The following is a 13,916-nucleotide window of genomic DNA, read 5'->3' on the forward strand; positions in this document are numbered from 1 at the left end:
ACACAACAACTTGCAAGTAAACAACATTCATACACCAGCACCAAGCACCACCGCTTGATGTCGTCCTTGGATCGACCATGGCTGAACCATCAATCATCACAGGCACCAAAATATTCACAGATGCATCATGGGTACAAGTTGAGGAGCAGCGAAATTCTCCTAGGCCGGCTGGGCTAGGAATATACATTCAGGTGGAAGGTAATCAGTGTGCCAAGCTCTTCATCGCGGCTATCTCGCCGCCAGTATCTTCGGTGCTACAGGCCGAAGCCTTTGGTCTTCTTCTTGCAGCGAAGCTTGCAGACCTTCTTCGACTCAACCAAGTTACTTTCTTCACCGACAATGCTACACTTGCCAAAGCTGCAGCTCATCTCAATATACAGGATGCACCTGGTCATTGGGAAATCAGGCCACAGCTAGCTAATGTATTCAATAGTAGCTCTTTTCACTCCGATAGAATATATCATATCTCTAGAAGTTTGAACTTCAAAGCAGACCACTATGCTAGGCTAGCTCTCAGGATTTAGAATACAGCTTTTCAGGTTTAGATGCTTGGCTAGCTCTCAAGCAAATGTTGATGGTTCATTTAGAGATATCTGGTCGGACCAAAGCGTTGCCATGTGCAAGCTCCTCTCTGCAAAAGTGTTGTTGAAGAAATGATATGTTCAAAAAAAAATGAGGCTCTTGTGGTGGTGGTGCTAGCCAGGAGCAATAGATAACAAAGTGGTTATTTTTCTTTTCTCTAGAAATACTGGTATTCTTGGTTTTGCTATCTTTTTTGTCTCAGCGGGGCAATATATTTTGTGTGTGTAGGAAGTAGGGCAATGCCCGCTTTAAGCATATTTTTTGATAAAGAACGCTTTATTACTTAAAAAGTTCTAAGCATTACACTCAGCTTCTGCATAATAAGATGCACACAGCTGTTCATATATTCAAATGTGTACAAGCAAGACATATATGGTAAATTCGTTAATTGCAAACCTTTGCAACTTCAATCTTCACCAAGTGTCGTGTGAGTATTTGCTCTTTACGCTCGTACCCAGATTCTTTTCACGTGGTTATGTATCAACTATGGAACCTGTGGATCATACGGAGGAAGGTAGAGTAGCCATAATACTGTAGGAATACTATGGCGTTAGGTAGGTCTGCACTGCACGACGTGTTTTCTTTTCGAAAAAAGGTGCTTTATTAGTCAAAAGTTTTGATGTATTACACCCGACATCTGCATAGGTAGGATGTAAACAGCCGTTTAAGAAGTTTACAACTTAGATTCTTAATGAAATGTAACGAGAAAGAAGTCTATCATGGAGTAGGAGCTGCAATCCGCAGACTATGCAGACACCCATGTTGGGTAATAAACTCATTCGCCGAATTCTCCAATCGTGTAGACACCTCCGTAAATAGGTTGTGGTTTTCCACGCGCTGAAGTGACGACCATGAACGGAGCGTAGCTGTAGACCGGTAAATTACCTGCATAAGAGAAGAGTTTTTGTCGTTAAAAATCTTGTCATTTCTACATAGCCATAGCGACCAAATAACGGCGATCGCTCCCACTCTGATAAGATTTTTAAACCTGGCCTCTACCCCATTTAGCCAATTGCCAAAAATATTTGCAATGCTTTGAGGTAGATGTAAGGTAGATCCTATCTGAATGATTAATCATATAGCTTTAGCGAACCGGCAATGGAAAAAAGATGTTTTATCGTCTCATCCTCGTGACAGAAAACACATTTATTACAGCCATGCCAATTGTGTTTTGCAAGTTTATCTTTGGTGAGGATAACACCACAACGTAGGTACCAAGCAAATACCTTTATTTTCAGTGGTATCATCAGCCTCAAAATGCATTTATTATTATAAACCGGTTGTATAGGTTCTGTTAACGCTACGTACATGGATTTAACCAAGAATATGCCATTCTTTGTGAGTTTCTTTGAATCAGTTGGATTGAAGCTAATTTCTGTAGCAATTCGTTCCAAGAGGTTAAACGGGGACCTACTACATCATGTCTGAACATCATAGATGGGGGAGGTTTCCATCACTCCCTGAAGGGTAACATCTTTATGATATACTATCTTGTACAAGACTGGATATTGTTCCCGGAGTGTGGTTGCACCCAACCACCTATCCTCCCAGAACCGTATCTCCGACCCATCCCTAATGGAAAAGGAACCGTATGGAAAGAAATGCTTCTTAGTTACCATGATGCCAATCCAAAAAAATGCGAATCTCCGGGTTTCCAAGAAACCTGAGACATTGCTTTTAAGGCTACATACTTCCTCCTCAACAAGTTTTGCCATACACCATCCTAAGTTAAAAACCTGACCACCATTTACCTAGTAAGGCCTTATTTTTCAACTCTAGATCGCATGTCTTCTCTCCTAAATCGCATACGTACGGGACGGCCCACGTGATTGAGTTGCTTTATTTCCATGCTACTGCAGGGACGTGGATGGGGCGCCTGTATATAGGTTTTCCCAGGAAAGAAACCCACGGAAAGATGTAGAGATATACCATAAGCCTGATATCTAGGATTCAATTGTAAACGACGTTCCATAAAATAAACCAAGTGTATCAAAAGTAATTTATTAACAAATATGATAGAATGTTTGTGATCACCTTCTGAGGCAAAAGGAGAGGGACCCGTACAAGTGTACAAAATTAAAAGGACAACTAGAATAAGTGGTGCTGAAACGGTATGAAAGTTGACTCTATTTCCCTAGCTCTTACAACCCTTACAACGAAAGCCAACATCTGGAAGAACATGACCCAAAACACGTTGTCCAACGTTGCTGGACTGCAATTCTTGAGACAGATTGCCTGCGGGTGTTTCTAGTGATCACTTGTAGCATGGCCGACAGATAACCGACTCACCGTATTGGTGCATCTACGGGGAAATTCAGTAGCTGCTTCGTCTACATCGAGATATCCATATCCATATCAACATCAGAAAAGTAGACCAAACTTCTAATAAATTAGCGCATTGGTTAACGCAATTCAGGGAATTCGAGAGTTGCTTCATCGCATATACAAGGTAAGCTTGAGTAAAGTGATGTATTGGCTCAGCAACCTTGTCAACCTTGAGATCGCGAATGACTGTACAAACGCGGCTACCTATTACCTCTTTTTCGATGAATAAAACTTGTACATTTATTTTCGAAAGTAAAAATATGTACTAAGTTTGACCAAACGTAAGAATGAAGTATATAAACATCTCAATTTAAACAAAAAATTATAAAATATATTTTATGGTGAATATTCATATTTGGTTTATAAAATTGGTCAAACTTAGAGAATGATGACTTTTTTACTAAATGTATAAGCCTTATTCATTGAAATGGAGAGTTTAATTAATAAAGTCCATGATTCCCCTTCAAAAAAATCTTAGCAATTTAACAAGTATGACAAAATTTGTGTGCATCAATCTGTGAAGACCCAGGGGTTCTCTCCTTTTCGAATAAAAACATAAGTCTATAACACCCTCGTTACATACTTTATTTGTCTATTGAGTGGTGCTAAGAGATTGTGGCAATGAGACACTCATCTTCTGGAACTCTTCGCACCCCTCGGCGCCGATCTCTATGAAGGCCGCCACGAGGCTTGGTATCATGTTGGCTAGAGCAAGCTTTAACCCGACCGAGCAAGGTCGCTCTCTACCTACGACGGTGGCATCAGCATCTCCCAAGACGCTCGCATCAACACATCCTTGATGGTATGCCTCGCATGTCCTGAGCACAAACCTCCCCCGGCTGCGGAAGTGGTCCTTGACGAACGCCTCGAATTTTTGGGGCGGGCGGCGCAGTATGTGGAGCATGCTCCGGAGGGTGAGAAGATAAGCGTTCTCTCCGTAGGGCAACGCATTGCGGCGGCCCTTTGGTGTACCTACCAAGGTCTCGTAGCCAGCTTCATTGTAGTATGGTTGGTCGTTGAGGACGAGGCCCTGGATGGACACAAGGACTTGGAGGAGGCTCGACTCGGCCGGTAACCACACCTCAGTCCCCTCGCCGCCCCATGTGTTGAGCAGGCTGAGGCACACATGGCCGGATTCGTAGAGGTTGGGATTGAGGCATAGACCGAAGGAGTGGTAGTACACCTGCGGTGGCACGGCTGGGTAGGACGGTGGCAGCTGGAGGTCGAAGAAGAAGAGCCCGTCCTCGTATGGCGTCCCACTCGCTCCAACCATCACCGCACGCAGAAGATCCATGCGATCCTCGAACCCTCGCACGTAGATGGTCTCTGCAAACAAAGAAGTTTTCGGTTCGCAGTTGGCATGAGTGAATGGTGTAACAATGAAAATTATTTCCTACTGGTACCTGGCAAGTTATTCTCTAGAATTTTCCATTCCTTTTGTACTGTCTTAGGCCAACTCTTTCCACGGCTAACCTGTATTTGGTGAAATAAACATAGCGTTGGTTATGCAGTGCATATTAAAAAAGAATAACTGAAGTGCATATTAATTTTGAGTTCATAGATCAACTCATCAACCCAATGAACTGTTTTCCGATAAGAAGCAACAAATACCTCATCTGCGGTGTCAATATAATGGTGATCAGGAGGGATCTGCAGCACATCAAAATGTGAGAAACGGAAAGATTGGTCATCAGTGGTAGCATCTGTAGCATTCTTTTCCCCTCCGGATGCGTTGGTGGGTGCTCGGATGTTCTCCTTGGTGGGTGCAGGTAACCCCGAGTTTGGGAACCATGACAGAGGCCACATCGTCAGGAACCCCTTACCCTGGGACAGCACTTCGCAGGCCAATCGGATCAGAGACCAGACGAAAGAACTGAACCGGCCTTTAAACGTCGCTGATTGTAACAGGCCGTCTTCGTTGGATTCACCGCTGCCGCTTTCAGCATCGCCATCCTCTGCTGGATTCATTGGATCATTGTCCTAGAATAATATAGCCGCATCAATTGGTGAATGCTCTTCTCCAGTAATAATTAGCTATAACAAATATATAGACACTGGAAATTGTCTGGTATCGAGCGTTCGTCCTTGGTACAAGTGCGTAGAAGTAGTAGAATGTTGGATAAGTAGATACCGTGCTGGCTGAGTCGGTGTCGCTGTCCTCATCTGTTTTATCTTTTAGTTCCATGTAGTCCTCCTCGTAGGCGACGACGATCTCATGGGGCGACACCTGCAGCATGCTCAATCAAGTCAACAATAGCTAATAAGCTCAGTACATACATAGTGTAAAAACTAAAAAGGAAATCCATAGCAGAAGATATTTCAGGGGAATAAAAGAACATATTTAGAGTTTCAGTATAGTTTGAAAAGGCTACAAGTATATATATGATCATGTGACCTATATATATCTGCAAAAAAAAGAAAAAAATTAACACTTATGCATGAACGGATATGTGTATCTGTGACAGAAAAGGTGCATGCATTATATATAGATCCACATAATTTGTGTATTTTCTGTAGCCTAAAAATTACCACATTTGTTCATGGGATTTTACAGGTCACTTGTCGTCTATATGTAATTGTGCAAAGAATTCAATGATATTTTCAAACTTATGGTGCGCTAGCTTTTCAAAAAATCTGTAAGCTTCAAGGAGCCCAAGATAATTTTATGATATCCGCGACTATAAAGGCACATACACGTACCGTTGAGATGCTACCGTCACCCCATTTGACTTGCACGTGGCCATCAGGAAGGTCAATAACACATCCCACCCAGGAAAGGTTGGTGGGGCCAACGTTCTTCTCCGTCTTGCTCTGTGATTGTATTGATGTTTCGCCGTCAGATGATCCTAATGGAAGGAGGCGAACAACAGTATCTCCTAGGTCAGTGGTGTCGCCAGGATGCAATTCTAAATCATAGGCGCTCACGATATCATTGCACTCGACCTCCCTAGCCCCGTTAGGGCATGCCGCCGCCTTGAACCATGACACATTTACCGTTTGGTTCTTGCAACAGACGGTCCTGACGACACCAACGCGCCTAGTCGGTTTAGTACTACCATCTGAAGCAGTGTCATCGTTGACGGTTGCGCCGTCAAGAGATGCATTGTCAACCACATGGTAACCAGGGAGGAATTCTTGGTCGTTGATGTTGTTAAAAGGGACCACGGACTCCGATGGCACGCCATGTTGCTGTGTGCCGTCCTGCCACAACACGTCGACATAGGTGCGGGTCTTGGCGACGGTCATGGGCAGCTCCACCTTATCCAAGCATGCGCCATGTTGTTGCTCCTCCTCCTCCAGTTGAGGATCATGAGCAAAAGATGAATCACCTTGCGTCGAACCTGGCTCGGTGAAGAAGCAGCGGTCAGCTGGCCCCCAGCCGAAATTGTTGTAAGCCACGCAGTAGAAGGTCAAGTCGCGAGGGTTCTGGTAGGCCGGAGGAGCGGATTCCTCGACGAGCCGCTTGTCGGTGCCGCAGTGTGCTGACGCGATCCAGTGGACGTGGACGCCGGACATCTCCACCTTCACGACGGTGCCTACATCGCGGTCGGCGTTCCAGTGTCCACGAAGCCACCTGGCGTCTTTGAAAACACTACCAGCACTTCCGACCCGCTGCCCCGGGAAGAAACGACTGTTCTTCTGAGGGAGGTATTTCTCATAGTGGTATTCCGAAACTGTTCGTAGCATCTCGTTGCCCTCCGCGTCGGCGACCGTGCAGACGGCGCCATCGTCGAACGACACGTTGACGTCCACGGACACGTTGGAGACCTGGCCGAGCCACGGCCCGGAGACGACCAGGTCGCCGGGGCCGAGCGGCCTGACACGCCGCACGCGAGACGGCGACACGCCGCTGACGGTCTCAACCACTTCGCCGCGCTCGTCGAGCTTGACCAGGTCGAGCATGGTGGTGGCGCCGGTGATGGAGCCGATCTGGCCGCCGACGTTGGACGCCGAGGCAACCACCTGGGCAATGTTCAGGTAGCTCCTGTCAATCACGGTGAGGTCGCTGGCCTTCTTGGTCACGGTGGAGTTGTCGAGGCAGAGAATCTTGAACGTGTGGACCGGGGGAGAGGTGCTGTCTTCCTCCACCGCGGCGCCCTTGGCCTCAACTACGCCGCAGTCGCGGAGCCCCGGCCCGAAACTCACGAGGTCGTGCTGATGGATGTCTGGATATGCCGTCGCGGCGTCCATCTGAAGCTTTCCTCTGATTTCGATGGATCGACGATCTCGTTAACTTTAGATCCCTTGTTGTAGAAGATCGATCGACCAGACGCTGGTGTTCATATATAGTAGACCGGTGTTCGGCTGGGTTATACACCTACGTAACAGACTTGTACATAACGCACACGATGATGTTTGTTTGTCGTGATCCAGCACATCTCTACAAATTAAGATGAACAAAAATACAAGGAAAGCTTGAGGTGAGTTCATTCCCCCCCCCCCCCCCCCCAAAAAAAAAGGTTTAGGTGAGTTCAGTTTGGACTCTAAATTTTAAAAAAAAAATCACCAAGGACATATACCGCGCATATGCAACCGGCAGCTTTCATATCGGGCGTGAGGCCGCAAATTTTCACCATAGATGTTCTAGCTAGTGATAGGATGTCCGAATTAGCAAGGACGTCCAACATTTTCCATGAAATTGAGCCCTCGAATGGCCACCTGAGCGCTTCTCCTACGTTTTAAGCTCTCAAATTATATTTTCTACTTTAATAGTAATTCACAACCATTTTTTTCTTCTCCTCAAATAGCTCATATTCTCCGCTGGTAGGAAGCGCGGATTGCCACGCGCTTACCCGTCATACGGCGAGCAAACAACAATATATGAACATTTTGAGAGAAAATAAAGCTAAGATTGTAAAATAATGACAAAGAAAATATCCACAACATAAATTGGATCAATGGATTAAACAAAAGAGTCAAAGGCCAGATTAGAGTTGGTGTTTTTACTCTTCTTTGGGCAATATGGCATGTTCGTGATGACATTATCTTTAGCAAATCATATTGTGCTTCCTTTTTTCAGGTTATTCCTATTGCTACTCACTGAAACCGTATGTGCTTATGTCTTCAGCCGGAGGAGCGGTGACAAGACATGTATTTTGGGTGCAAATGAACGGTTGCACGGTACTACTAAGAAAACAACTATAGTCCCAGGGTTAGCAGCGGCGCGCCAAAAAATGTGCCCGCCAGTGCTATTTGTCGTCGGCGCACCAAATTTTAGGAGCGTCGGTGAGAAGACAATACCGCCAGCGCACGTCCAGACTGGCGCACCGCCGATAAAGCTAGAACCGGTTCAGGCTAGGCCCAAGAAATACCGCCAGCGCACGGCCCATAAGTGCGCCAGTAGTATTCTCCTATCGTCGGCGCACGCTGAGCCACTGAGCTGGCAGTATTTCCTGGGCCCAGCCACCCTCATTTCGGCGCCCACGCACACATTACCACTGGCACACATCTATTCTGGTGCGCCGGCAGTAACCTGGAGTTGTATACACCGACACTACGATTTTCTCCCTCTCACAACTCTACCACTTCACTCCTCCCCACTGAAACCTGACCCTCCGCACTTTCCAACTCTTTTCCTCCCTCCTCTACCCTTATTTTAACCAATTTAACCAACAATGTTTGATACTCCATGCACATCTCCCTCTATTAGGTGCACCGCACCCTCTATCTTGATTTAGATCTATCACACCTGGACCACTCCAATATCTAGATCTAAATTTAGAAAATAAGAGCCTAATATCACTTGGTCGATGTCACTACAACAAGACAGAGCTTTGGTAACACAGTCTTGTGTTACCACAGGTTCAAAATAATGTTACTAGGCCACATAGTAGCAGATTTTGAGACGTGTTCCATTAAGCCGTGTTACTAAGTGGTGTCCACAGTCACACATAGTAATTGTTACATAATGTTGAAAATTATGTTACAAGATACGTTGTAGTAACATGCGTTACAAAATGCTCGTCGGTAACACATTTTTGTAACTACAATATCATTATTATGATGTATTACACCACTTGTATATGATACCAAATTAATCAAATCCTAATAAGAAATTTGTTTGTATAACCACCCTAAAAGTGCAACATATTCTAAAGAAATCATTACAACTCACTAAACCTAAATCATCGGGTTTATGTTATGCTTATAGCAGCGTTTGCATCTCATAATTATGCATTATAACATCTTTGTCAGTTCTTCAAACATTGTCCGGACAACGATGTTATTTCAGAATTTGGTGTTATATCATATCGAAGCTTTTGAATGCATAATCTTGTAGTCAAGAAAGGCAAGTTCGTCACTTGCTCATGCCATTTGATTATTTTTATCAAATTACTTGCAAAGTAGTATTCGTATCATCCCTGCATTTAAAAGAAAAGCATTACTTTTACAATTATGAATATGACTATGTGGTAGGCAATGAAACCGTGTTTTGAGTTATGCGGGAGATTCCATTTCAATTGCGTTATCTATTCAAATATGGTTAACAAAAAATATCGTCTAGTGATTCTTGCGGCGTAAATCACGTGTTAACCTTAAGACCTGGAATTGGATGGAGAAGTCAGCTATGCTTGTTTCCTCTCTCATATCAACGGACGCGGCGTACCGTATAAAGGGTGGGGCCTCGCAAATTTCCCACGGTAATGGGGGTCGAGGGATTGTATTCGTGTCACGGATTTACAAAAAAGGGTAAGTATGCGGGGTCGAGTTCCCTATCCATAGCACCTAAATAGCTAGAGTTCAACTAGTACTTCTTTAGTAAGCCAAGTAGCTCTCTAGGTAGAGCTAGTACTAGGTCTAGTTTACTAGTTGTTCTTCTAGAGTTTATTGCAATTTTATCTCATTGTAGAGTAGGAGGTTGTGTTGATTTTTTCTAAAGAGTCTGTGTAATCTTATATACATGCCTTGGATCGCACGAATGTAATACTAGTGAACCGATATTTTATTTATGTTATGTCGGCGACTTGTATACTTTACAACATGCAGTAGTATGATAGGCCACCTCGTGCCCATCTATATTAGGCAAGACCACGACTTGAAGCCGACTTTCTTTTTGCGAAACACAATACAATCAAAGACGGTCATACGCGCACATAATCTCTATACTAGGCAAGACCAGCAAGACTTGAAGCAGATTCTTTTTTGCGAAACAAGGTACAATCAAAGACGCTCCAATCGTCGTCCAGCCTCCGGGCACGACCGCGCGCGACCAGGTCCGGCCCGCGCTCCCGGCCAGCCGTCCACCCGCGCAAAGACAGAAAACAGGAGCCGCTCGATCCCCAATTCCCAGATGGCAATTTCCACTCGGCGCCGTACCCTTGAGTCCTTGCCGCGCGGGGCTCGGGGCGGAATAATCCACCGGATTCCAGGGATCATTCCCGGAGATTCCACCCGCAGAGACAGCGCAGGCTTTCCACTCATGGCCGTGGGCCCCCACGTGCCACTTGGCATCTACTCCTAGTATTATTTTCCAAGATCCGGATGCTTTTGCACGACCGCCCTTGCCGATGCTCCTATTTCCGCTCGCGCTCTCACCAAGGCGAATGCTTCCGTGATGCGAGATGCCGGGGTCTATTTATCGCTAATCTACCCGGCTTATCCGTTTCCTTTCCGGCGATAGGGACGTTTCGACCAGGAAATAACGTCGCGCGGGCGGGGACTGACGCAATAGTGTTGCGTGCATTGCATCGTCAAGATTTCATTTCATTTCCTTTTCTTCTCATCGATCTCGTGCGTACACAAGGCTGGATTACACTGCAGGTTTCTGCACTAGTACGTACCAGCCATGACCGACCATGATCCGTCGCTGCCTTGCGGGACACCGTACGTTACGTACGCGGGGATTCAAATCAAAGTTGGCAAACGGGAATTGATCCTTTTTTCGCAATGACTGTAGAGCGTCCGTGTTTCGCATACAAACAAATACCTCTTTTCTACCCTCTCCCTTTTATAGCTACGGTCGGAACCGCATGCTCCCCGTTATTTCTGCCCTGGAAATTGTGGTCGAATTGATTATTTTCTATTAATTTTTTCATAAAAACAACGATACCGGCCTAAGCCAAGATTATCACGAGCTGCTATCAAGTCTCACAATAGTTAATATGACATCTCCATCAAACCAAAAAACATGACTACGTTACCACTAGCATCATGCATTTCTTTTCACACCATAATAAACGTGTGGCGACTTTATAGAATAAAGTGAGAACAAGATCAAACATACAGTGTAGAGGGAATATAGTGATGTCAAGAACATACCCCACACAACCCGCGCCATAACTCTTGTTGCTAATTTGGATGTATTTATGTGCAAAAGGTTCCGGAACAGATGGAGTATATATATATTAGTAAAAAGTAGGTTATTTGGTCTAAATATTAGCATACTTACAACACTTAGTTCAGTGTTGGCCTATGGTTTGGGGGATCCTGGATCTGCCACTCTCTCTACTAACATGATTCAAGAGTTAGTGGATAAAAGGATTGTATGCCGCACCTAGAGGGGGGTGAATAGGTGCTACCCAATTTTTAGTTCCTTTTCAATTTAGGCTTCACACAAAGGTAAATTCTCTAGATATGCAACTATGTGAATTTACCTATATGACAAGGTCAACGACTAAGCAAGATATAGCTACGCAATATATAGGAGAGATAATAGGATAGAAGTAACCGAGAGTGGAGCACGCAGAGACACGGAGTTGATTCTCGTAGTTCCCTTCCTTTGCAAAAAGGTGCGTCTACGTTCGGAGGAGTATGGTCGATACGAAAGCCAGACCAACGCCACGAAGGCTTCACTCAGGTCTCATGTGAGCACCGCCACGAAGGCCTAGCCCACTTCCACTAAGGGATTTCCTCGAGGCGGAAACCGGGACTTTACAAGGTTCTTGGGGCACCACAACCAAATTGGAGGCTCCCAAATCTGTAACAACACAACAATCAACAAGAATACATCAACAACAAACAACTAGGGATCCAAAGAGGAACACTAGCAAGAGGGCCCTCAACAAAATGAGGGGAAAATGCAAATCGGTTCGGTGAAGATGTTGATCGGGGTCTTCTCCTTCGATTCTCCAAAGCACAAGGGATTTGGGTGGTTGAGGGAGGAGATCTGACGATTTTGGTGTTCTTGGTGGCTCAACAATGGTGGAGGAAGACTTTAGGGTTTGAGCCGGCTTCCAAGGTAGGGGAAAGGTCCTTTTTACACCCCACCAGCTTTTCTGCCCGTTGGAATGGTATCGGCGGCAGTGTCGGCCCTGAGACGGCGGCAGTGCCGGCCAAGACATAGGGTTCAGCTGGTCGACATGGCAGGCCAGCAGTGCCGGGGTGCATCCACCGGCAGTGCCGGCCCAACTCAAGCGACAGTGCCGGCCAGGGAAACTACAACTTCATCATTTTTCTTCCTTTTTGAGTGGATCGAGATTATCAGATGATATCTTTTATTTATTTGTCACTCACTTAGCACATAGTTAGATTGTCACCGGTGTTGTTAACAAACACACAAAACCTTAGAGATCATGAAATTCTCTTTCAGTGGAGACACTAATAACACACACACAACCAAGCCAAATGTACATAGGCAATCAAACTTCAAAAATACAAATTAATTTTAAGAAACAAAAGATGATTTAACTTTTTTAGAAAAAGTAATTATGTATATGCATTTGTAATTTCAACCATTTATGGCTATGGAGGATTATCCAAACCAAACATGAGAACTAGCATCATGTATTTATTTATTTTTGAAACGGTAGCATCATAATTTCATGAAAAGGATTTTCGTTACATTTATTATCTGAGTTAATATTACAAATCCAAAAATATTGTGTTAGGTTTCACAAAACCTCAACCGAACTGTTTATATCAGAAAATATCAAAGTTCTGTGTAAATAGTTTGAATGACTAAAATTTCACAACTTAGTCACTTTGACTCCCTGACCCCACAAGTCAAATGTCACGTGGTGGAAGAGGTGGTTTTCTTCTTATTTTATGCAGTCTGAATTGTTTGTAAGTTCCTCCATTATTTAACTTCTAGCCAAAATTTACTTAAAAACTGAAAAAATAGCAATACAAGCTACAAACAATGAGTTAACTGATTCTTTTAGCTAATCTTGCCTATCCTTTTGGAAACTTCCAATGTTTTTGTAACGCTCTACCAAAATGTATGCAGATTTTTTTTAATCTGATAAAACATCCCGTGGTTCAATCTATATATTCATCTATGGGTAAACTTACAAGCGGTACGGCTCTACTCTGGTTGGATCATAAGGCAGTCTCTGCCAGCTGAGACGTGATTGGTGGGATGAACTTGTCGAAAACGGTGCGAGGCTGATGAAATCATGAGATTTGAGCTCTATGAACCAACATACTTGAAAAGTTGTTGTTCTCTGATAATTATTCACTTGTTTTTTTTGAAACACTAATTCCAGCAGGTGTGATTTTGTGGTATTTGCTCTTGTTATTTCTCTAGTCAATTGTACAAAATTCAAATTATTTCCCTACGAAACGTCACAGCACAGCATCTTTATGAGGTAGTTCGTGTACTCTTGTTTCCTATGGTGGTCAACATGGCATGGCTCACGACCGTCCAGCCGTTCACCCACGCATCCTCGTATTGTTTTGTGTATTCTAAGGTGGCAAGGTTCGACGAAGACACATTGGGTCGAATGGAGTACGAGGTTGATCAGACAAAGCTTACTGTCTAAGTCTAAAATATATACACGGGTATTTTTTTCCTACAGGCATATTCGACAGAAGTAATGCAAGCATATTCCACGCAAGTACTCCAATAGTGTAGGTTTCTCGTGCAGGCTTGACCTAATCATTGTCCCTCTCACTTTTTTCCTCCAAACCCCTCAAACTCTTCCACCCGTCACCACAACGAGCCCCTCCAAATTCCCACATCATCAGAATTCAGAAACAACCAAACACGCATAAAACACGCGACAACAACCACCACCACCGCCGTCCCCAACCTCCCTCCAAAATTCCAGCTCTGTCTCCCGGCCGCGACC

General features: G+C 44.5%; 1 protein-coding gene across 1 annotated transcript; it reads right to left on the bottom strand.

Moving 5' to 3' along the window:
• Positions 1-3,499: 3,499 nt before the first annotated feature.
• Positions 3,500-7,098, bottom strand: LOC124690898 (probable ubiquitin-conjugating enzyme E2 23). Its single transcript, XM_047224224.1, has 5 exons — positions 5,608-7,098; positions 5,000-5,134; positions 4,519-4,887; positions 4,311-4,380; positions 3,500-4,233 (listed from the first exon to the last, which is right to left on the bottom strand). Exons 1-5 carry the CDS (start codon positions 7,096-7,098, stop codon positions 3,500-3,502), a joined length of 2,799 nt encoding a protein of 932 aa, XP_047080180.1.
• Between the last annotated feature and the right edge of the window lie 6,818 nt (positions 7,099-13,916).

Source organism: Lolium rigidum, chromosome 2, assembly GCF_022539505.1.
Source record: "Lolium rigidum isolate FL_2022 chromosome 2, APGP_CSIRO_Lrig_0.1, whole genome shotgun sequence".
NCBI classification, from domain to species: Eukaryota; Viridiplantae; Streptophyta; class Magnoliopsida; order Poales; family Poaceae; genus Lolium; species Lolium rigidum.

Bases quoted from the DNA above. Each gene is read 5' to 3' on its own strand.
- LOC124690898 (XM_047224224.1), bottom strand. From the start codon at position 7,098: ATGGACGCCGCGACGGCATATCCAGACATCCATCAGCACGACCTCGTG. The intron at 4,381-4,518 runs GTATTTGTTGCT...CACCAAATACAG, and splicing joins ATATTGACACCGCAGATGAG to GTTAGCCGTGGAAAGAGTTG. The intron at 4,234-4,310 runs GTACCAGTAGGA...CTTTGTTTGCAG, and splicing joins TCTAGAGAATAACTTGCCAG to AGACCATCTACGTGCGAGGG.